We start from the raw sequence: 24517 nt of genomic DNA, 5'->3' as shown, positions 1-24517 counted from the left end.
AGCAATTTGCACAGACACACACTCCAGCCCTGGGTTAGCTACAGAGCCCAAGTCCTCCGCGCCTTCCCCAGGCCCCGCCCACCCAGGTTCAGTTCCCGGCATTGCCACTAGGGGCGGCCGCGGTCTCTGCAGTGCCTGAAGCCACGAAGCTGGTGGTCCGGGTTTCCAGCCGAGCCGCTTTTCCAGAGGGGCCGCAACATGGCTGCACACAGGGCTGCGAGTCGGGAAGTCGCCGCATTCTGGTTTCCCTGACAGCCCCCGGCTTCTGTGCGCGTCTTGCCTCCCCCAGGTCACTGCAGCAGACATGTTTGCCAAGGCCTTTCGGGTCAAGTCCAACACGGCCATCAAGGGGTCGGACAGGTGAGGGAGAGAAGGGGCCCGCCCCGCCCACCAGGCACCCAGACATCTCCCAGTGCGGGCTGGCCCACAGCCCTCTCTGAGCTGGGTCCGCCGCCCTGGGTGGAGGCCGGGGAAAGTCCAGCCAGGATGGGACCCCGGAGAGCCAGGGGGGGTTAGACACGTTTTGAGGGCGAAGACGGAGCACAGGCCTAGCGTGTCTCCCAGGCTAGTAAAGGAAAACAATCCAGCCAGCGCTTCCTGACTGCGGCTAGATAAGGTGTGGGCGGTGCAAACACGAACAGTGACAGGCCCGCCCTCCACAGCGCTTCGAGTCCCTTAGGAAAAATCCGATGGGACACCGAAAACTAGGACTGCAGGAGAAAAGGGATCTACTTGTCGCAGGAGAGACGGATGGAGGGTGAGAGAACCAAGGGACGCGTTTTAAGAACTGCGTCTGTTACACAGTGTTGCTGTCTGTGCACAGTGTTGCTGATGCTGGTACCACGTTGCGAAGTTGGGGACCAGTGTTCCCTAGTTGTCACTCTTGGTACCTTCCTATAGCTTTTGGACCACAAGCTGACAGATTTGCGAGGCAGATAAGAGAAAGGAGTGGGGTGGAGGGCAAGGCTGAGTTTCTAGACAGGCTAACTTGGTTACTCACTAGATCTCAGTTTTCCTCCTTTGTGAAATGGAAAGACTTGCCCCCAGGAATATGTGAAACTAGATGAGAGATTGAATGAGAAAGACGATAGCATGTTTTGGAAGAGTAGGGCATCATATACCATATATAGGGCATCATAAACCAGTTTCCTTGGCCCCCGTGATTTTATAGTAGTTCCTCCAGAGTCCTTTGAATTTATTAAAATCCATCCAGGCAGGATTCATGCCACCTGTTGGTTTGCTTTCTGCAGGAGAAAGCTTCGGGCTGATGTGGCGGCTGCTTTCCCCACTCTTGGAACAGATCAGGTCTCTGCCTTAGTACCTGGAAAGGAAGAGCTCAACGTTGTGAAGTTATATGCTCACAGGGGGGATGCGGTGACTGTGTATGTGTGTGCTGGTAACCCCATCCTGTTTGAACTGGAGAAAAATCTATACCCAACAGGTATGCCAGTAGGATGGAGAGGGCCGTTACTGTAATCCTTGCCCAACCTCTGTTTCTGCCTTACTTAAAACGGGAAGTACAAAATCTCCCAGTGTCATCCCTAAGGATCTTTTTGGACCCAGTGTCCCTAAAATTGGGTCTTTGAAGATCAAAAACTGCTGTAGGAGGAGAACGAAAGATCTAACACAGGAAGAGGGTAGTTGGCAAGGGATGTTCTGAGAAGAAGGAATAATAGTTCGTAGTGGGTTAAGTAGGGATGGAGGAGAGGTCTCGAAAAGGGTGAAATTTCAGGATATGTAAAAAATATTTTAAAAATTATCAGGGGACGCCTGGGTGGCTCAGTTGGTTGGACGACTGCCTTTGGCTCAGGTCATGATCCCGGAGTCCCGGGACCGAGTCCCGCATCCGGCTCCCAGCTGCATGGGGAGTCTGCTTCTCCCTCTGACCTTCTCCTCGCTCATGCTGTCTCTCACTGTCTCTCTCTCTCAAATAAATAAATAAAATCTTAAAAAAAAATTATCAGTAGCAGGATTTTCTTAAGAAACTGAATAGGAAGGAAGCTGGGTTAATGGAACTACATACCCAGCTGTCCAGTGATGTCCTTCAGTGCAGATATCTCACAAGGATTCTTTCTTAGGCTCTGCCTGGCTCTCAGGATCCTTTGCTTTCTGTCTTTGTCACTTGGGGCTCTTATTTCCCCAGCTTGGCTGCACCAGTGCAGTGGGGTCTCCTTCGGTTACCTGTGCCCCCAGCCCACTTTGCGCTTATCCAGACACAGGCCTTTTTTGATTTACAGTTTTACTGCTATTCTCTGGGAGCACAGGGGGAATAAAAGTAGTAAACATGGGGAAGTTTCAGCATGTCCCACAGGCTGTTCACTTACTTGCTTCTAAGGTACCAGATGGAATCCTTGTTGGTTCTCTGTCCCTGCTTTTATCTCCTGTGCCCAAGGCCATTGCTGCATCCAGGTGGAATCATAGGGGCCTCCCAGTCTCAAGGGACATTCCATTTTTTAAGTATCTGCCTACTTCAAGAAGGGAACCTCTTAGGGCCTCACAGCCTTCTTGCTAGCTTTGAGTTGAGTTTCTTTTCTAAATTAAAGTGACCTTAGTGTTTGGCTTGTCCAGTTCCCTCAGAGATTGACCTTTTGGCAGTAAGTCTTCCTGTGTCTCTTTTTGAGCAGTGTTACACCTTGTCGTCCTATCCTGATCGTCTCCCAATACTCACAACATGGCCTCTGGTGCTCAAAAAACTGGTGGGGGGAGCAGGTAAGAGGATTTTCCTGTATTCTGGCTATTGGCTGAAACTTAGTAAGGGCCAGCTGCTTGAATAAATGCACCCATTTCCTGGGTTCATACCATTGAAAAATGAAATTTTTCGTGCATGTGTGTTTCCTCCCTCACCTGGCTGCTTCCATAAGGTCCCTGGGCCTCCACGACCCCGTTGAAAGGCTTCAATAAGCTTCGTACTTTGTACTTACAGCAGAAAGTACTCTGTGAGCGACCATACGCTCTGCTTTACATCACTAAGCTAAAGTTAGGAAAAGCAGAATAAGAGATCATGGAACGTGACCCTCAGCTTGTTCCTTCAGTTTGACCACTAGCCCCGGAAGGGAAAAGGTCTGATACTCGGGTTGCATTTCCTAATTTTCATTATGAATAACCTAGTTGATACTTAATAAGTGATTGTTGGTTGAGTGAATGAATTAATGTTGAAGTCAAACTTGGAATTGCTTAGAGGCAGAATGTGGGTTGTGATGCCTTTGTCTTGTTTCCCACAGATTTGATGCTGCCCGGCCTTGTGGTGCCCCCTGCTGGTCTGCCTCAGGTACAGAAGGGTGACCTCTGTGCCATTGCCTGGGTGGGGAACAGGTACTGTGCCAGTCCCCTGTGCCTTTGGGGGAAAAACTTAGGTAAAACTGGGGAGGGAGGGTGGGGAATAGCAACTTCAAAACCTTATGGGTAAAGGATTAAAAGAAAAAAACAGATCTTCTCTTCCAGAAGCCGAGAGTGGGTCATGGGAGAATGCTAGTGAGCCTGTGTGAGTGCCAGGAGTTGGGGGATGAGAGAAATAGGGAGAGTTTGGTCAAAGGATACAAACTTTCAATTATAGGATCGAGTTGGAAGATCTAATGGATAACAAGGTGATTATAGTTAGTAACATATATGGTATAACGGAAATTTGCTAAGAGAGTAGAATTTACCTGTTCTCACCACTGACCCCCAGCTAAATAAGAGCATTAAAAAAAAAAAGGAAAAAAGAATAAGTTTTGGAGAAGATGGGATATGCCTTTTTCACTCATTATTTAAAGTTACTTTCCCACACAATATGATAGTAAATAGTGAATATTCAAGAAATATTTGTTAAGTAGGTAAATGAATATTTATGTCTGATAGTTCTATGTTGATCTCAAAATAAAGCAAGATGCTATGTCTTGTTTATTCATTTTATAAAAATTACTATTGTCAACTAAATACAAACATGCACACATACATAATCTCAACCATACATGTGTGCACACACACATGCACCCTGAACTTTGGGAAAAAAAACAAGTCACATAGAATCACTTGCTATTTTGTTCTTGTGCAGACCCTGCTGAGATAGTATAGAAAATTATTTTTTATGCCAAAAGATAGTTGTTTAAGGAAATCCAGGGTGTCCATAGCAATAAAATAACTAACCTCTTTACATAGGAAAAGGAAGAACATACAGGCAATATAATCCATAACTAAATGATTGCCCAGTTTCAGGACTGGAATGGTTCATTCTGACTAACTGAACTGTTTCTCTAGCTACTTTGGACCGTTAGAGCTGCAGGCTTTAAAGAACTGTTCACCTGCAGATGCTCATAGAGGTCTATCAGAATGCGTTTGGGTTCAATATAAACTATATAGAGTAAGGAAAACAGTCAAAGAGTTTTGAAAAGCAATACATTTAGCCCATTTAATGAAACTGGAATAATATTATAACTACACCAGGTAAAGAAATATTTTAAAATGAGACAACTTGCTGTCTGTACTTAGAAGGAACACAGAAAATAGTTTAATTCCTTCCATTTCTGAAGGGGGATTTATTTTTGTAATCACACTGGTAGTTTTAAATTTTCTTCAAAGTGTTTGTGACATATTGACATTTACTATTACTAATACTTGGCAGTATGTGTATCTCTATGTTACTAAGAATATGTTCATATTTTATATCTCTTCCACTTGGTTTCAGCCAATGCAGTCAAAGCAATAAACAGTTTTCAGTGTTTACTATCTGTCAGTAATCTCTTTGGTTCCAGAGGCATAAGGTATAAAACAAAACACAGCCCTTTTCCTGAAGGATCATACAGTTTATGTGAAGGAGTCAGGGAATTAGATAGGAAAACAAATAATATGATAACAGTATATTGTTTCTTTAAATTGATTTTGTACATAATATTCTGACATGATTATTATATGACACTTTTATTTTCTATAATATCTTTTCAATGAATACATTATTGTATTCATTGAATTAATGAATTCAATGAACAGTAAATAATTTACTGTTGTTAACATATAATTAGCATGACCAATCCTGTATCATAGAACATTTATGTCTTTCTATTTTGGATTTAGGATATAATGTTGCAATTAAAAGGAAGACATTTATCTCAGTATTTTTATCTCTCTCTCAACCTCAGGAGACAGATCAGATTAAGGAATATTAAATTTATTTTTGTATCCTAACTAGTTGATGGAGTGGTATGCTCAGAGCTGGACCTTGAGGCATTAAATTATTTACAAGGGTATAAAGCAATATTAAAGCATAAGAAGTGGTAACTAATTGGATGATAGAGGTAATCAATGACAAAAGACATCAAATATGCTGAGTTTGGCCGTACGAGACCCGTTCAGTTAAAAATATTGTTGAAAGGCTATTATGCATTTGTATTACAAAGGAGAAAAAGTCACCATCCCTACCTGTTATGGACTGAATGTTTGTGTCCCCCAAGTTCATATATTGAAACTCTACCCTCTAATGTGCCTGTATTTGGGGACAGGTCCTTTATAAAATGTAGATAGGGTTAGATGAGATCATGACGGTTGGTGTCCACATGATGGGATTAGTGCGCTCATTAAGAAGAGGCACCAGAGCGGGCTCTCTCTCTCTCTGCTCACATAGAAGAGGTCATGAGAACACACAGCAGGATGGAGGCAACTTGTAGCATCCAGGAAGAGAAATCTCTTCAGAAACTGACCGTGTTGGCATCCTGACTTGAACTTCTGGTTTCCAGAATACTGAAAACCTAAATGTCTGTTGTTGAAGCCGCTGTCTATGGTATTTTGTTATGGTGGCATCAGTGCCTAATAATCTGCCTTTGGGAAACAAACCATTTAACACAGTCTTAGGTGGCTTAAGCATGCTAGGAGACATTTACACATGGCATCACTATCACAGCTTATGAGAGGAAAACTTAGGTGAGGTCATGAATTCAGGGAAAGTACATATTCTGTAGAATATTATGCCTAAGCAAAATCTCAAATGGTGAACAAGGATCAACCAGGACCAAAAGTTAGGAAGGAACGTTTCATCAGAAGAAATAGCATAAGCAGGAATGTGAATATTGGCAGCAAATCCACACTGGTGACCGGTATCTGTGATGGGCAGAATCCTAAGATGACTTCTCTAAGATTTTCACTCTAGTCTTAGTACCAGAAAGAAATGTAAGCATGATGAGATACCACTGCTATGATTATGTGATTAGTCAATTGACTTTGAGTTCATCTGAGCATATCTGACTAGCCAGAGAAGCCCTTAGCTGGATCCAGGGCCTTCCTGAAGAGAGACTGAGGTGTGAGAGGGCCTGCGGAGGAGGTCCCCGGGGAGGGAACTGAGAAGAGCCTGAAAGAGCTCAGAGCCATCCCCGGCCATGAGCCAGCAAGAGAACGAGACCTCAGTCCTACCATTGCAAGAAACAATACTGTCAGCAGCCCTGTGAGCTTGAGAGAGGACACCGACCTGCAGAAGAAACACACAGGCCAACCAACACCTCAGTTTCAATCTTGTGACAAGTTGACCAGAGGACCCAGATTCCTGACCCACAGACAGTCTCTGCTGTTTTATGCAACTAACTTTGGTAACTGGTTAGGTAGCAGTAGAAGCTACTACATTCATAGAGATCCTAAAGCATGAAACTAAAAGAAACTAGGTATAGGAGAGGTAAATAGGATTTCGTGAATCTTCTAAAGCTTTTAAGGAAACATGGGCTTCATTTTGTGGATCATGGCGATATCTCTGGGTGGTTACAAGCGAGGGTGCAGGGGTCAGATTTCAGTTGTACAAGGTTGCTCTGACTGCAGTTTAGAGGATAGATATGCGGGAGTTACCACGACCATGTACAATGGTGCTGCTCCTGCCTGGAGCAGTTATAATCACAAATCATAACATATATTAAATATACCGTATTTAGGGGCACTTCTGTGGCTCAGTCATTTGACTGTCTTCCTTGGGCTCCCGTCATGATACCAGGGTCCTGGGATTGAATCCTGCATCGGGCTCCCTCTCTCTCTCAAATAAATAAAAAATATCCTTAAAATATATAATATTTATACAAAATGCTTGAAATCTGCATTTGCAGATATCCTTTATAGAAAACATTAAAAGCTAGAATTGGGCTCCCAATCCAGCCAAATTAAGAAATTAATTGAAAGAAGGGAGAAAAGAAGGAATGACTGATTTATGAGACTATCTAGAAAATTAATATGTGCGTGAATAGAATCACCCAAAAAGACTAGCTGGAGGTGCTTTGAGCTGATAACCCTCAAATCTGACCTGGTGTCAGTTTGGCCACAAGTACGTCCACTCCAGTCAAAATCAAAGGTGACATGGGAGAGTGGGCTGTTTACTTTGACACAATCAAAGCTGCCATCTGAGACTAAATCACCTGGAGATCCGAATCACAAATCAGTCATTTCTGATTTGGTGGGTTATCAACTTCGGTGAATATTAATTTATGAAGAAAGTCTCAGACATGCCAGACTCCTCCTGCCTGACTCCTGAGAATCAAATAGCTCTACAGCAGAACCTGAGGCTGCCCCATCCCATAAAATCAGACACAACCACTCATGAATGACATGTCCATAATTGTCTGTAAAAGAGTTTTTGCTCATCCATCTACCTGTTTGTTTACATATCCATTCATGGAGGCATTAATTCCTTGTCTTCTCTGCCTGGGCTTTGCTCGGTGCTGAGGATACAGGGTGAACTAACCAGACAGAATCCCTGCCCTCACGAAGCTTACATTTTATCTGGGGGTATGGATATTAAATAAATCCTATGAAATTAGTATTTCTAGCAAAAACATAGTACATGCCACAAAGAGGACTATGAATGAGAATGAAATGGGCAGAAATTAAAAACTTGAGAGATGAAGGAAAGTTCTTTGAAGAAATTTGGGTTGACCTATGAAGAAGAGAAGGAAAATAACTAGGAAAAAGAGGGATAAAATGCTGTCCAATGAAAGAAGCGTTCACAGCCAGTGTATCTTGCAAACTCTACACACTAAAATATCTTGTCAGGGAATCTGTGGGTATACTGAAAAAAGTCAAGATAAAATAATTCAAGACTTTTTGCTATTTGGTACTTTGTCCCAAGTGAGCTTTCTCATTTACAGAAATATTTGTATTATTGATAAATAAGAAATAGACATTTTTAAGAGTTTATTTTTAAGTAATCTCTACAACACTAATTACTGGTTTAAAAACACTGAACATAATAGAAATTGACTAGGAATTCACTAACATAACTTACAAATCCTTTTTATTTGTCAATTTGTATCTGCAGTTTCACCTTCTGGCTAAAATCTATTTGTAACCCTAAAATTAATACCTGGGGCCTTTTCACCATAATTCCAGGGCACGTACACACACAGAGCAGTGAAAGATCATAGTTGTCCAAATGTGCACATCCCCTGCTGGTCCAACAAGGTGCTGCTCTACCTTGTCCTTTCCAGCAATTCTACAGAGACGACCATGGGATGGAGGCAGCAGGGGGCAGGACTGTGTAGTATAAGAAACAGGCTCTATGGCCAGTTAGGTAGGGTTTGAAGGTCAACTCTGGTACTGTTATTGGGATGGTCACTTAACACTTCTAAACCCACTTTTTTCTCTGTAAAATAAAGCAAGTATAATCTACCGGGATGAAATGCTTTAGGAATTAAGATTATATGTGAGGTATGTCTCTATCAACATAGACACAAAAATACATGTACATATGATACCCCTAGGAGCAGTGGTTCAGTATTTGTTAATGTAGATTTTTGTGGTGATTTTCTAGACACTAGTAGCAGGAAAAATGAGAATTGAGTGTCTATGTGTGTATGGGTGTGTATTGTACACACATATGTAAAATACATATACAAATATGAAATACATATGTGTATATATATGTACACGTATGTATCTTATATATCGTGTGTATCATATGTATGTGAAAAGTAAGCATTGTATATATGGGCTAATACTGAAAGCTTTATTGCTAAGTCAAGAAGATGAAAGTACTATAATCAGCTCTTCTGTCTAACACAGCACTAGATGTTCTCACTCATGTAATTGGTCAAAAGAGAGAAATTAGAAGCATAAACATCAGAAAGAGAGTACTAAAAATATCAGTATTTGCAGATGACATGATTTAAACCCAGCAATTCCACTGGACTTCAGTGGAAAGATTCTACAGATGACAAAGTAATTCAGTTAGTGGTATGGTGTGAAATTAAAATACAGACATCAATAGGCTTCATCAATACACACAATGATCAATTGAAGATATGAGGTAAAAGAAGACCTGACTTACATTTTCAACAAAAATAAAAGCTTAGAAAAAACGCGAAAGTTGAGAAAAATCTACCTGAGAAAATATTTTCAGCATTCTTTTTTTTTTTTTTTTAAAGATTTTATTTATTTATCAGAGAGAGAGGGGGAGAAAGCAAGCACAGGCAGACAGAGTGGCAGGCAGAGGCAGAGGGAGAAACAGGCTCCCTGCCGAGCAAGGAGCTTGATGTGGGACTCGATCCCAGGACAATGGGATCATGACCTGAGCCGAAGGCAGCTGCTTAACCAACTGAGCCACCCAGGCGTCCCTATTTTCAGCATTCTTAATCACAAACATAAAATGAAGTACGTGGAGATATATACTATAGAAAGACAGCTTCATAAAAGTGTCAGGGACAGGCTATATGGAAAAACAAATAGACATAAATATCCACGAAAACTTTGGAAAGAAGAGTAACAATGATGACAAGAGTGATTAGATTAGGCCTATTAAAAAACAAAACTCAATTTAAAATTAAGTTAGTGACTTCTGGATACACAGACTGATAAAATAAACTGAAGTTTCAGAAATAGACCCACATATGTACAGCAATTTACTATATCCTATGGTGATCTCTGGGTCCTGAGATTGAGCTCAGCATCAGGCTCTGTGCTTAGCATGGGGTCTGCTTGAAATTCAGTCCCTCTCTCTGCCCTGCCTGTTCATTCTCTCTCTCTCTCTCTCTCTCTCTCTAAAATAAGTACATCTTAAAAAAAAAAAACAAGGAAAAGAAGATGATGAAGAAATGTACTATATCCTAGGGGTAGTATTTCAAATAGATCAGGGAGTCTTGGAATTTTAAAATCAATGGTGTTGTGACAAACTGGGTAGTTATTTGAAAAATGGGGTTCAATTGATACACACTAAAATAAATTCAAATCAGTTAAAGGTATATATATATATATATATATATATATATATATATATATATTCAGACTTATGATATATATGTAGATAGATAGATATCTATATCTCCAACAAAGATGTAGAAGAAAAACTTGTTTCAACTTTACACAATAAAATATTTATTTTTACTTGATATAAATAAGAATATGTGCTTAACCACCCCCCTCCCAGTCCTGGTAACCAAAGGCAAAAGACACAACAAACTGAACAAAATTAGAATTCACGGTACATACAAAAAGGCTACCATACTAATTTATAAAAAGCTCTATATATCAATAAGGAAAAGTTCAGTAGAAAATGTGTGAAACATATGAATAGGCAATTATATATATTGAGCAAGAGGTCACCACTTATATAGCTGGATTTTGAAGAAAAACACCTTTTTGCTAACCTATTTTTGTTCATATATATGTATGAAAAATTAACTTGAAACATCCTCTCAACTTTCATTTCCACGATGATCACAGAGTGATCTCAAAAAGGACCTCTGAAATATTTGGTATCTGAAAATATTGCCATTTTCAGGACACAGAAGTAAATAAATGTGTTAGTGATCTTTTTTTATTTTATATAATGAGAATTTTAATTCTACTTCATGGTATTCTTAATTATAAGTAAAATGTGCTCTTCCTTATAATAAAAACAAGAGTTTCTTCAGGCAAAATATCTTTTATAGATTTTTCTGATGACAAAAACGTCTTTGTAATTTAGCCCAAACCACGCCCTTCCGATGATTGGGAGCATCTTTAAATATTAGGGATGTCGAAATTTTCCAAGTCACAGAGTGTAACCACACAATTTTTTTGTTCATTTTCATAACAATCCAAATACTAAAAATAAAATCATATCCTCATTGTGTCTATGAAGAAAGAGAGGACTACAGATCTTATCCCTGCAGTGTTTAATACGTGTGTTACTTTATAAACATGACTTTTCATATACTAGCAGCTCCTTCAGAAACAAGACCTACACTGGCTCAGTAACTGCTTACCTTTGGATCTTTGCAGCTTTTTCATTCAGTAATTACTTAGATTAAGTGAAATGTAGAAATAGCATCAAATATAGAACATTCAGAATATGCACCTTTAATAAATCCCATATTAAATCAGTGAATGTTACTTAGTTTAAAGCAGGTATAATGAAATCAGAGCTATGTAATGAAATCATGGTTTCATCTATCTGCTCATCTATTTGTAACCTGTCTTCATAAATATCTCTCTGTAATTCAGTAAGCAATTCAGACGTGCTAAAAATTGTGTTACAAGCTTTATTTCCTTATTCTCATAACAGTATGTGCTTAAAAATAATCATATCCCTGTAATATCTATGAAGAAACAAATGATTATAAATATTCCTTAATCTCTTTTGAGGTAGACTACAAATAAGAAGTGTGACTTCGTAGCATAATTTCTTAAACATTAGACCTTATTGTCTGCCCCCAAATACTGTCATGAATATTCATTTATAACAAATGTATTTTGTTAAACTTCTGACATAAACAAATGCATCTAACTTGCCTCAGTGCTAGTTGATTTAAGTATGTTACATTGGAAAAATACTTTTCTCTCTCTAAATGCTGATAGTTTATTTCCTTTTCTATTTTCTCTTTCTTATCCCTGAAAAAGGGAAGAAAAGCAGAGAGACCAACACACTGGTGGGATTTAGGGCAGTGCTGCCCATAGAATTTTCTGTAATTACAGATTTGTTCTGTCTCCATTCTCTGAGACAATGGCTACTAGTCACATGGGGAGAATGGATGAAAATGGTCAAAAGTCATAACCCTCCAGTTATAAGATGAATAAGTTCTGGGGATATAATGGACTACGGTTAACTATGGTGTATTATATACTTGAAAGTTCCTAAGAGAATAGATCTTAAATATTCTCATCACACACACACACACACAAAGAGAAAAAAAACTAGGTGAGGTGGTGCGTGTTAATTAACCTTATTGTGGTAAGGACGAAATACATATGTACATCAAAATCATGGAGCTGCAAACCTTAAACATATACAATGTTTTTTTTTTTTTTTTTTTTATCAATCATATCTCAGTAAAGCTGGAAAAAGTGTTAAATTTTTGTTATAAATGAAAACATGATTAATACAATAAAGAGCTAGATTTTCATTTAATTTTAAGTACTTATAATTGTCAGTGGCTATGTGTGACTAATAGATCTTGTATTGGACAGTGTACATCCAATGTCTTTGCCACACCACCACCCTGTCATGATGTAAGTCCCGTCATTCTACATCCAAACATATCCCCAATCGCTCCACTTTTTTTCATCTGTCCCACCATAGCAACAAACATTGAGCAATTTCTATCTAGTTAGTGCACCTGCTTCTACTCCCAGCAGTCTGTTCTCCAGATAGCCATAAAAGTAAGCATTTAAAAAACTCAAAATTAACATAATGCTCAATGGTGCAAGATTGAAAGCCTTTCCCCTACGGTGGGAACAAGACAAGGACTCCTGCACTCACCACTTCTATTTCACATAGTACTGGAAGTTCTAGCCAGAGCACTTAGGCTTCAAAACGAAATAAATGGCTTTCAAACTGGAAAGGAAGAAGTAAAACTATTTCTATTTGTAGAAATGATTTTTTTAAAATTTTTCAAAATAATGACTGTGGGCTCTCTCTCCACAGAAAAGATGCTATTTATTTTTTTACATTTATTTATTTTCAACATAACAGTATTCATTGTTTTTGCACCACACCCAGTGCTCCTTGCAATCCGTGCCCTCTATAATACCCACCACCTGGTTCCCCCAACCTCCCACCCCCGCCTCGGCCACTTCAAACCCCTCAGATTGCTTTTCAGAGTCCATAGTCTCTCATGGTTCACCTCCCCTTCCAATTTCCCCCAACTCCCTTCTCCTCTCTAACTCCCCTTGTTCTCCATGCTATTTGTTATGCTCCACAAAGAAGTGAAACTATATGATAATTGACTCTCTCTGCTTGATTTATTTCACTCAGCATAATCTCTTCCAGTCCCGTCCATGTTGCTACAAAAGTTGGGTATTCATCCTTTCTGATGGAGGCATAATACTCCATAGTGTATATGAACCACATCTTCCTTATCCATTCGTCCGTTGAAGGGCTTCTTGATTCTTTCCACAGTTTGGTGCCAAACTGTGAAATGATCTTATGTAGAAAAAAAGTCTGATGAATACACAGACACACAAACTGTTAAAGCTAATAAAGAAATTCAGCAAAGTGCAAGACTCAAAATCAATACATAAAAATCAGTTGTATTTCTATACACTGACAATGAAGAACCCAAAAATAACATTAAGAATACAATTCCAGGGTGCCTGTGTGGCTCAGTGGGTTAAGCCTCTGCCTGTATTGTATTGTGAAGTTTTATATTAAGCTTAACTTCTCTAGGTAAAGGTTATGATGTGCAAATTTGAAAGTAAAAAGACAAATTACCTTCTAGTGAGAGAAGCAGAGTAAAAATAATAAATCAGTGGAGAAATACAATAGTAAAACCAGTAGTTTGAGATTAGGGCTAAGAAGAAAAAATTGCAAAATAATTTTGAAATAAAAAGTAATAAGAAAATCCAATTTAGTTAGAGCAGCCAAGAAATGCTTTTCTGAGAAAGTGGCATTGCAGTTATGACTTGTACGGTGAGAATGAGGGGGTCGTGAGAAAGGCCAAGAGACACACTCCGAAGCAGATAAACAGTGGAAAGGCTTGGGAAGGGTGCTTGGGGACAGGGTGTCTAGATGGTAGTGAGAAGGTGAAGAATTCTACAAGAAATATCAGAGAAATGGAGAGAGGAGGTGCATGAGTCATGGGAAGGGATTTAGAATTTGTTCTGAAAACAATGGGAAAAAAATCACTGAATGTTTCTGTTCAAAGGATGGATGTAATCTAATTTACATTGCTGAGAAATCTGGCTGCCTACTGTGAGCGAATTGTCTGAGCCCTGCCAGATGCTTGGAACAATGGTTCAGATCAAATATTACAGTGTCTTTGGCTAAGGCTGAAGTATGGCATGCAGGCAAGGGGATGGACTAGAAATCAGAAGTGCTCATGGACCGAGTGTGGTTAATGAGGGGAAAGGGGGTATTGGAAATAATCCATAGATTTTAAACTGGGACAAGTAGCTGAGTGATGGTGAGGAAATGGGAAAAGGCTGAATTTTTGGAGGAATATCAAGAGCCCATTTCCCACATACTGGTTTTGAGGTAGCCATTTAATATCCAAAATAGGATGTCAGAAAAGTAGATGGATATTAGAATCAGGATGGATGGATTTTATTTATTTATTTATTTATTTATTTGACAGAGTAGAGCACATAAGTAGGCAGAGAGTCAGGCAGAGAGAGAGGTGGAAGCAGGCTCCCCGCTGAGCAGAGAGCCCCGACGCGGGGCTTGATCCCAAGACCCTGGGATCATGACCTGAGCTGAAGGCAGAAGCCTAACCCACTGAGCCACCCAGGCACCCCTCAGGATGGATTTCTGAAGAGAAATGTGGACTGAAGAAAGAAATGTTATATATCTGTATCACCAAATATTGTATTTAATATTATGGGTCAGACTGAAATGGATTCCTCAGGAAGATATTTCCCTTTAAGAGGGAAAGATGTACCAGGACAGCAATTTGAGGCAAGGAAAAAATTAGATGAGGAGTATTCGATCATTTATGATCAATTAAAACATCTCTAATTCAAACCAAATCAAGAAGGAATCTTATCAAGTAACATACACTTAAAACTAGATGTAAGGTGCATGTCTGAGGTTGTGTATTCACTGCTTCCAAGATGCTGACAATCCTTAAGGATAGTTGTTATAGTTCACCTACTTTACAGATAGCAAAACTGATCACATAGAGAAAAAACAACTTGTGCATAGTGGCATAATTAATGAAAGAGAGATGCCAGGCGTTAGGATCTAAGCTCATTTCTGTCACATCACTCTCACAAAAAAGTGTATTTAATCTTTCCCAGTATGATACTATAAACCAATGAATTTAGGTTGATGAGTCCCATTGTCCCCGTTTTCTTATCAATGAAAAGTAGGAGCCTCAAAAATATTTGACAATTTGTTCATGCTCACACTGATGATTAGTAGAGTCATGGCTAGCGTTCAGGTCTCAACTCTTCCACAAATACTGTCTTCCCCAGAGCCCAGGAGGTCACGTTTCCTATCTAGTCTTGGCCCCATTATAAAACAACTTTTAGTTTCTTCATTTACTGGGGTTTTTTCCTTAAATATTTATTTATTCATTCATTCATTTGAGAGAGAGAGAGAGTGAGCATGGGTGGGGGTGAGGGGCAGAGAGAGAGAGGGAGAAATCCCAAGCAGACTTCAAACTGAGCACAGAGCCCTACATGGGGCTTGACCTCATGATCCTGAGAGCATGTCCTGTGTTGAAATCAGAAGTCAGACACTTAACCAACTGAGCCACCCAGGTCTCCCTACATTTATTTTAAAAACTCCTGGGTATATTAGTCCAAGTCCTCATTTTGCCTGTCCTTTGCTTCCTTGACATTTTCCTCCACCAAAAAGGCATTGGTGATACAGATAAAATTTTCAGTATCTGTGGCAGGATTTCAGGGAGCCACTGGCATGGCTACTTACCATTATGTGCTGAGCCAGGCTTGATTTTCAGGTATAATACTCATATTATTTTTATTATGAGATATGACTACTTTTTACAAGGTAAATAAAGTTGAAGGAAATACAACCATGCATTTGTATTTTTTATCTCTATCCTTAGACTTTGCTATCTCTAACATTACAGAATCTTTAAAATTTTAATTGGTAACATATACATACCAATGACCTTGAATTTAGCCTGTCATATAAAAAATTCATTAATTATTAAATAATAATGTAAATGAATGGTAATGAATAGTACCTTTTTCATTAAACCTATCAGCTAATTCTTATTCATGTTCCAACCCAATTTCATTCACCATATACTGATATCTTGTTGGCCTTCAGCATATGGATCAGTACTTATTTCCAGGATTATTTCAATATTCTTTTCCTTTTCATAAAGATAATTTGTGAAATTAAACTCTTCAGATTACATATAGTAATTTCCTTGTTACAAAGTGTTATATTAAGTTTAATTCCTCTGGATAAAGCTTATGATGTGAAAATTTGAAAGTAAAAAGCACAAATAATGGTGCTTTTTGGTGGCACCAAAGTGGTGGCAGAAAATTGTATGTGCACATCCAAAACAGATATACATATTGCATAAAACCAATCATACCTTGCAGAGAACACGTGATAATTCTTTTTTTAATATTAGCTCTTTTGTCTTAAAATGTAATATTTTTGTCTACTTCAAGAAATCTAAAAATCGTCATTACCATGACTCTTTAAGTTCCATTTCACCTTTTTACTGACATGAAATATAAAATTGAAAAACAACAACAAAAAATATCCCAAGATGCATGTGCTTACCTTTAAAGAATCTTGAGGTTTTTTGTTATTTTTCAAAATCTTCTCAACTTTTCCTAATTACTTCCTACTTAGAAATCCTGTCACAGCTTTCCTTGTCTTCACACCTGGGATTTACATTCTCCCTCCTAATACACCATCACAAGTGAAAACATTGTTTTTGGTTCCAAATGCATATTCAACAGCTGTTGAGGAAATTAGAAATGTGTGTTCATTTACTAACACACTCAGACTTCAGCTTAGTAGTGTAACAAATTGAAAAAAGTCCCGCACTACAAAGTTGTACAAAGGATCACACTGAGCCAAGAATTAATTTATTTAGAGAAGAGGGGAGTGGGGCACTAATTGCTTAATCTTCCTAAGAAAAGGTCAATTTACTTTTAGCAAATACTGAAGAAAAGTACACATTTATTAAGCTTCTATTTTATTGAACTTTTTGTCCCTTCAGATCACGCCATTCAAAGTTGACCTTTGTCTGACAATTCAAATGTCCTTCTAATGAATTTCACCTGCTCTCAAATATTAAAAATTCCCTTTGATGATAAATTTTCTTTCATGAACTTACCAGCCACTGAATTGGCCAAAGCACAGCTCTAATAGGTCTGTTTACAGTGTGAGATCCAAGTAACAGTGCCGTAGTTCTGGACCTTGAGGTTCCAGCCATGTGAGTGAGTTTCCCACTCCAATCTGGGAAGAGCAGACGCTGTAGTCATTTCAATCACTGCCGTCATGTAGACCCAGCTTCGTTCTAAATTTCCTCAAGTGCTTTCATCATATGGGTTTGGCAAATGGACAACTCAGAGTAGATACAGTATTGAACTGTGTCTTCTCAGTGGTGCGGGTGGAACAGGGCTATAAAAGGAGGCCCTTGAAATTAGTATATTGGCGCTCATCCATTCCTGGATGTGTTCTTTTCCTGTCTATTAACCTCAGGAAAATATCCAACTGGGTGTTTTATATGAGGTTATTCACATTTTTGTTTTGTTTTGTTTTTATCATTTTTAGTGGGCCTTAGATTCAGGAGAACCTAAATTTCTTGTTCTCATATTAAAATAAAAATAAGGCATGCTCTGTTAGTTAACTTTTACCTTCTGTTCAGGTCATGGTCCCAGGGTCCTGGGATCGAGCCCCACATTGGAATCCTTGCTAACCAGAGAGCCTGCTTCTCCTTCTGCTGCTCTCCCTACTTGTGCTCTTTCTGTGTGTTTCAAATAAATAAAAATCTTAAAATTAAAAAGAATAGTCAGGAAAGCCCTATAAGGCTCTCAACTGCCTTCTACCTGCCTGCCTCATCTTTTGCTTGTTCACCTTGCAGGATTCAGCCTCATTGTAACCCTCCATATGCTATGGTTTCAAAGCCTGCCTATGATTGGAGCACCTGGGTGGCTCAGTTGGTTAAGCATCAGACTTTTTTTTTTTTTTAATATTTATTTATTTATTTATTTATTTTGACAGAGAATGATACAGCAAGGGAGGGAACAGAAGCAGGAGGAGTGGGAGAGGGAGAAGCAGGGAACCCGATGCGGGGCTCCATCCCTGGGATCATGAGCTGAGCTAAAGACAAATGCTTAATGACTGAGCCACTCAGGTGCCCCAAGCATCAGAATCTCGATTTCATCTCAGATCATGATCTCAGGGTCCTGAGATTAAGCCCCTCATGGGGCTCTGAGATGGGCATGGAACCTGCTTGGGATTCTCTCTTGCCCTCAGCCTCTCCCCTCACACCCACACCAGTTCTATCTAAAAATAAATCATATATATATATATGCACACACACACACACACACACACACACACATATATATATATATATATATATAAAACTGGTTATGATTAAAAAATCATATATATAAATAAAACTTGTTATGATTAAAAAACAAATGGTGCCCTCAACATACTCATTATATTGCTGTCAAACCCAAAGCAATGCACCTTATGACCCCTTTCCCCACTTCCCTCCCTCTTTCTCTTTCTATCTCTTTTTCAAGTAAAATCTTTGGGGCACCTGGGTGGCTCAGTGGGTTAATCATGGAACTCTTGGTTTTGGCTCAGGTTGTGATCTGAGTCGTGAGATCTGAGTCATGAACCTGATGGCTCCACACTTGCATAAAGTCTATTCAAGAGTCTCTCTCTCCTTCCTCCTCTGCCCCTCTCCCCAACCCAGCCCTACCAGCTAACTCACACTCTTTTTCAAATGAATCAAAACTTCTAGAAAAATTAAATAATACAATTTTTTTGTCATATACATCATCCTTTCAAAAGTAGTTGCGCCCCGATATTAAAGAACTTTCTTGGACAATTATAATAATTCTGTATTTTCCATGTGAGTAGCCACTTGCAAGCTAGAGACTGTTTAGCTTGTCTAAAAGAGAAAGCAAATCTTAAAATCAATATTCCTTAGTTAAACTTCAAATATTAGAAAACTCTAATTACATGGGTTTCTCTGTAATCAGAAGGGAAAATGAAAAACTGAGTGTTTTAACATCACTACATTTAGAAAATTTCAAATTAAACTCAGAATTCTTAAATCCATTTTTTATTTAAAATTTTTTATTTATTTTCAGCATAATAGTATTTATTGTTTTTGCCCCACACCCAGTGCTCCATGCAATCCGTGCCCTCTCCAATACCCACCACCTGGTTCCCCCAACCTCCCAGCTCCCGCCCCTTCAAAACCCTCAGATTGTTTTTAGAGTCCATGGTCTCCCGTGGTTCACCTCCCCTTCCAATTTGTGTTGGAGAGGATGTGGAGAAAGGGGAACCCTCTTACACTGTTGGTGGGAATGCAAGTTGGTGCAGCCACTTTGGAGAACAGTGTCGAGATTCCTCAAGAAATTAAAAATAGAGCTTCCCTATGACCCTGCCATTGCACTACTGGGTATTTACCCCAAAGATACAGATGTAGTGAAAAGAAGGGCCATCTATACCCCAATGTTTATAGCAGCAATGGCCACGGTCACCAAACTGTGGAAAGAACCAAGATGCCCTTCAATGGATGAATGGATAAGGAAGATGTGGTCCATATACACTATGGAGTATTATGCCTCCATCAGAAAGGACGAATACCCAACTTTTGTAGCAACATGGACGGGACTGGAAGAGATTATGCTGAGTGAAATAAGTCAAGCAGAGAGAATCAATTATTTTAAATCCATTTTTAAGAACAAAAATTAAGTTGTTGCAAGCTCACCATTTTTTAATTAAAGTAATAGAGTATAGAAAACTAAATCTGATATATTTCTTTTCATTATCTTTGTTCCACAAGTCCAAAATGTAAAATTCTATATGAATTTTAAGTGTAAATCATTGATGATTCTTATAAAAAGATCTGTTCAGTAATATTTATAATTGAGTTTAAAGACAAATAATGGATATTTATCCCATTAATATTCTACCTAAACTTAGTTCTAAAAATATTTTATTGTAATAACTGTATACTTAAAACTATATATAGAAGTAGTTTTTGTCAATTTTTGGTATCTGATGCCAAGTGATCGAAGATGGCAAACCCGACTCACTCGCCTAGTGTTTTTTTTTTTTTTTTAAATTTTATTTTAAAGACTTTTTTATTTGTCAGAGAGAGAGAGAGCGTGAACACAGGCAGACAGAATGGCATCGCCTAGTGTTTTTATATGTTTTCTTTGTATGGTTCCTAGTTTTAAAGATATGTACATTCACACACACACACATGCGCATGCCCACATATTTTAAGTTCCTAAGAAAGTGTAAAGAGAACAGTGATTATAAGAAATAGAAAGTTAATATCAGTTACTGGTATATAGGCCTTTACCAACTCTAAGAATAAAACTCCCTATTTAGAAAAAAAAAGTATTTCCAGGTCAATATGCAAATGTCATTTGAAAGCATTCTCTTTTTAAAAATAAATTGTTTCTCTTGAGTGGTTTTACAAATATCAGTTGTGTTGGTATAATATGTTTACAAGCAAACCAAATTTACAGGCCAAAGGAGATTTTTAAAATAAATCTATATATGAATCTTAAATAAGATTTGATAAGCACACAGATGGTTCTGCAGGTGGTGATGTCTCAGCAACAGAAGCTCTTCGAGAAGGAGCATGTGTTAGCGTCTTGAAGTAACAATGGACATGCACAACTGCTCTAATTCTCCAGTCCATCAAGCTGACATCTTATGCCAATCATTTGGTCACCACTATGTCTCCAGTTGTCTCAACATGTCACAGTCTCTCAACAGTCCTCATGTTACCATCCCTGAATGTACATCCTGAGCAGGTATATATGACATGTGTGAAAAAGGCTGGAGATTGTTGGACCCAGAAAGGATCCAAAAACAGAAAAGAAAACTCTATTAATAAATGCAGTTAGATCAGACTTCCCACTTTCATCATAAGAATAGAATAAAATCAAATATTTAGCAATCATTCTATTTGTAACCCTGAATTAGCCAAATTGACCAATTCTTTCATTTCTAAAAAATGTCACATTTTTTAGAAACAAGTTACACTCTCAACACTAGACTATGTATAATTAACCTATGAATTGATCACAAAACTTTAGTAAAGTGTTAGGTTTCGATAAATTTTGGTTTAGAAAATTGAGTTTAGTCCTCTGATTTTAGAAAATGTCATCAAACCATCATTCTTGGCAAAAATCTTATTATTCTTTGAAAGTGAAACATCCTGAATCCTGTCACTTATTCAGGTAGCATCAGCTATCTTTTTCAAAGATCCAGCAAAGGCAGCTGAGGTTGTATAGATTGCCAAGTCTGAATGAGGATGTGAGACAGACAGTGCTTCCAGTGAGATTTCGGCCCCTCCACCCATCTAAATGTTTCTATTTTAGGTACCAGAAAGAGGTCAGAACAAGCTTGTTCACTGAAACCTCTTGAGTGCACGTTAGTTTCCTGCTCTTATGACTAGCAAATATAATAGTTGCATGATTCTCACTTTGTATAAAAAGAATGACACAGATATCATCTTGGTACTAGCTGATCTACTGACAAATGCACAAGCCTTTAACTTAGCTCTAATTGTAATTAGAAATAAAATTACTCATATCCTAATCCAATAAATGACTAATCACCAGATTTTTCATATGTATTCCCAACAATTGTCCTTTTAGTAAAGTCACAAATATCTTATTTTGCATGCTAGATGCTTGAAATGTAAAAATGACTAGCTGATTCATGAAGAACAGTAGAAATTACTTGGGCAAGATGTTTTACTTACTGCTATTTGAAGTGGTTTAAAAAGCAACTAAGCTTCTTAGGAAACCCTGCCTTTCAGCAGTTTCCTTAGTCCATCTGTTTAAAACTTGAACTTATACCTGACTGATAATATAAAAAACTGATAGCTGTACAGCCATTTTGGAAAACAATTTAGAAAATTCTTATAAACTTAAGCAAACACGTAATGTAGGGACCACCAATTCCACCCCTAGGTATTTACCCAAGAAAAAGAGATTGTTTATGTCCATACAAAGACCTGTATACAAATGATTGTAAGAGGTTTATTAGTAATCTCCAGAAATAGGAAATAACCTAAATGTTTGCCAACTGGTAAGTGAAAAAAACACTGTGATATATCTATTCACCTGAATGCTACTCAGCAATAAAAACAAATGAACCACTGGTCTGTGCAACATTGTTACTAAAACTCGAGCTTTGTTGGTCACCTCTATAAAGTCAATACTTAAGAGACACGTGTTGGTTGGAAAGGAAAGGTTGCTTTACTCAGGAGGCCAGCAACCTGGGAAACAGCTGAAGGATGTCCAAGGATCACCTCTGGAGTTCTAGGTTATGGAGCAGCACTTTAACAGGGGAAATTCAGGGTGGGAGATTACAAACATATTGATGAAAAGGGGCAGGGAAATTTAGGTGTAATCATGAGGGAAGATGGAGCATGCGCACTGAGCAAACATAGATGTAACCTACATCTCACGTTCATTTTCAGATGGAGACTTAACTCCCGAAGGAGGCAAAATTTGGCCCCTGACATTGGAAGGTTAACATAGGACAAAGAGAAGTGTTTATAGGCCTGTTCTGAGAGCAGGTATAAACTGGTTGGAGTCTTGGGCTCATTTTTTGGGTAAGGAATGCAAGACCTTCTTGTTTATAGGCTGGAATCATACCAGCTGACCCTGAATCCAGGCTTCTGCAGAAATAGCCAGTGGATGTGTTAGTGGGGCCTGCAAAAAACACAATAGCTGATTAGGGGACTCTGATTCAGTTTTCTGAAAAATATGCTTTAAACGTTCTGCTAGTTTTAACCACCTTAACCCTGTAGGGCATGTTTCAATACCACGGATGAATCACAAAATCACTTTTCTAAATGAAAAAAAAACTTGAAACAAATGACTATATATGTTATAATTTTATTTATAGGAAAATTTATATAAAACGAAACCTGTAAGGACAGAAATAAAATTAATATTTGAGAAATAATGGAATGAAAGAATACTGAACATAAAAGGACACTAAGGAACACATTTGGTGATGGAAATATTCTATCTTGATTGTAGTGGTAGCTATATGACAGCATTTCCAAAAATTCATTGAACTATACACTAAAATTACATGAATTTCACTGGCTACAAATTATACTGAAATAATCATTTTTTTAAAAGACAAAGTTGTTTTTTTGGCAAAGATGAATATAATTAACATCCTGACAATATTGATCAAATAAAAAGAGAACATGCATGCAATGTTGAGAATGAAGAAAAGGGACATGACTACAGCTACAGCTATAACTGACAATGATGACAGTAATATATAAACATTTCTGACAGAAAGTTTGCAAAAATTTTGATAAAACTGAATCATGAATCAAGAGGAAGCCACAATAGCCCAATAAAAAATAAGATACTTGAATCTGCAGTCAAAACTCAACCAACATGAAAAAACATGATCTAGTCTAGAAGGTTTTTTTTTAATTTTTAAAAAGATTTTATTTATTTATTTGTCAGAGGGAGAGCACAAGCTGTGGGAGTGGCAGGCAGAGAGGTAAGCAGGCTCACCACTGAGCAAGGAGCCCAAAGTGGGACACATTTCCCAGAATCCTGAGATCATGATCTCAGCTGAAGACCAAGGCTTAACCGACTGAGCCACCCAGACATCCCAAGGTCCAGATGATTTTAGAGCAAATGTTACCCCACTATCAAGGAATAGATATTTCCAATTTTATACAAATTTTCCCAGAAAATTTTTAAAAAATGGACAACTCCAAGTGCCACTTTAAAAACCTGGTATAATTATTATCAACATTACATCTAGGTACTATAAGAAAGAGATATTACAGTCTGATGTCAATTGTGAAAACAATTACAAAAAAAACCAGCTCAGCAATATAAATCAGAGTTAACACAACATGAGTAATTTGAATATATTCCAGTAATATAAGGTTATGTTGGTATTATAGATTTTTTAAAATTTATAAATATATAGCAGATTAAAAGGAGGGAACTGTGTAATTAACTGAATAAGTGAAGAAAAAAGTGATAAAATTTAACACCCATTAAAGGTAGAAAAATCATAAAAAACAAGCAATATATGAAACCTCAATGTAGAAGAGTAGCAAACATTCTTAATGAAGCCATACTTATTTCAGTCTCTTTACCATCAGAAAAGAAAAAGAAAAAAGAATATCTACTCAGCTTTTATCAGTGTTGTTCTAAAAACTTGTGCCAATTCAGCAAACAGATTTAGAAAATGTAATTTTTTAAATTACATAAATTAGCAATGCATAAATATAAGAGAAGTGGCTAAAGACCTAGGATAAGGACCCTCAACCATATGGTCAACTAATCTTCCACAAAGCAGGAAAGAATGTCAAATGTAAAAAAGACAGTCTCTTCAACAAATGGTGTTGGGAAAACTGGACAGCCACATGCAGAATGAAACTGGACCATTTCCTTACACTACACACAA

General features: G+C 38.1%; 1 protein-coding gene and 1 long non-coding RNA gene across 5 annotated transcripts; one reads left to right on the top strand and one right to left on the bottom strand.

Moving 5' to 3' along the window:
- Positions 1 to 165: 165 nt before the first annotated feature.
- On the top strand, positions 166 to 22617 carry LOC132026183 (eukaryotic translation initiation factor 2D-like). 4 transcript variants are annotated; one of them, XM_059414099.1, is made up of 4 exons: positions 166 to 360; positions 1251 to 1441; positions 3222 to 3312; positions 22542 to 22617. In XM_059414099.1, exons 1-4 carry the CDS (start codon positions 305 to 307, stop codon positions 22600 to 22602), a joined length of 399 nt encoding a protein of 132 aa, XP_059270082.1. In that variant the 5' UTR covers positions 166 to 304; the 3' UTR covers positions 22603 to 22617. The 4 variants fall into 4 exon arrangements, with proteins under 4 accessions (XP_059270082.1, XP_059270081.1, XP_059270085.1 ...); XM_059414098.1 differs by lacking the exon at positions 166 to 360 and adding an exon at positions 368 to 757; XM_059414102.1 differs by lacking the exons at positions 166 to 360; positions 22542 to 22617 and adding exons at positions 368 to 757; positions 20648 to 21013.
- On the bottom strand, positions 12850 to 16892 carry LOC132026182 (uncharacterized). Its single transcript, XR_009406818.1, has 2 exons — positions 16616 to 16892; positions 12850 to 13336 (listed from the first exon to the last, which is right to left on the bottom strand). It is a non-coding gene; the product is annotated as an uncharacterized LOC132026182 (long non-coding RNA).
- Positions 22618 to 24517: the final 1900 nt, after the last annotated feature.

This window comes from Mustela nigripes, chromosome 10, assembly GCF_022355385.1.
Source record: "Mustela nigripes isolate SB6536 chromosome 10, MUSNIG.SB6536, whole genome shotgun sequence".
In the NCBI taxonomy this organism is placed as follows: domain Eukaryota; kingdom Metazoa; phylum Chordata; class Mammalia; order Carnivora; family Mustelidae; genus Mustela; species Mustela nigripes.
The sequence above is the reverse complement of the archived record's forward strand: the minus strand, read 5'-3'. Positions and strand labels throughout refer to the sequence as shown.

Bases quoted from the DNA above. Each gene is read 5' to 3' on its own strand.
- LOC132026183 (XM_059414098.1), top strand. From the start codon at position 690: ATGGGACACCGAAAACTAGGACTGCAGGAGAAAAGGGATCTACTTGTC. The intron at 1,442-3,221 runs GTATGCCAGTAG...TGTTTCCCACAG, and splicing joins GAAAAATCTATACCCAACAG to ATTTGATGCTGCCCGGCCTT. The intron at 3,313-22,541 runs GTACTGTGCCAG...GTTCATTTTCAG, and splicing joins ATTGCCTGGGTGGGGAACAG to ATGGAGACTTAACTCCCGAA.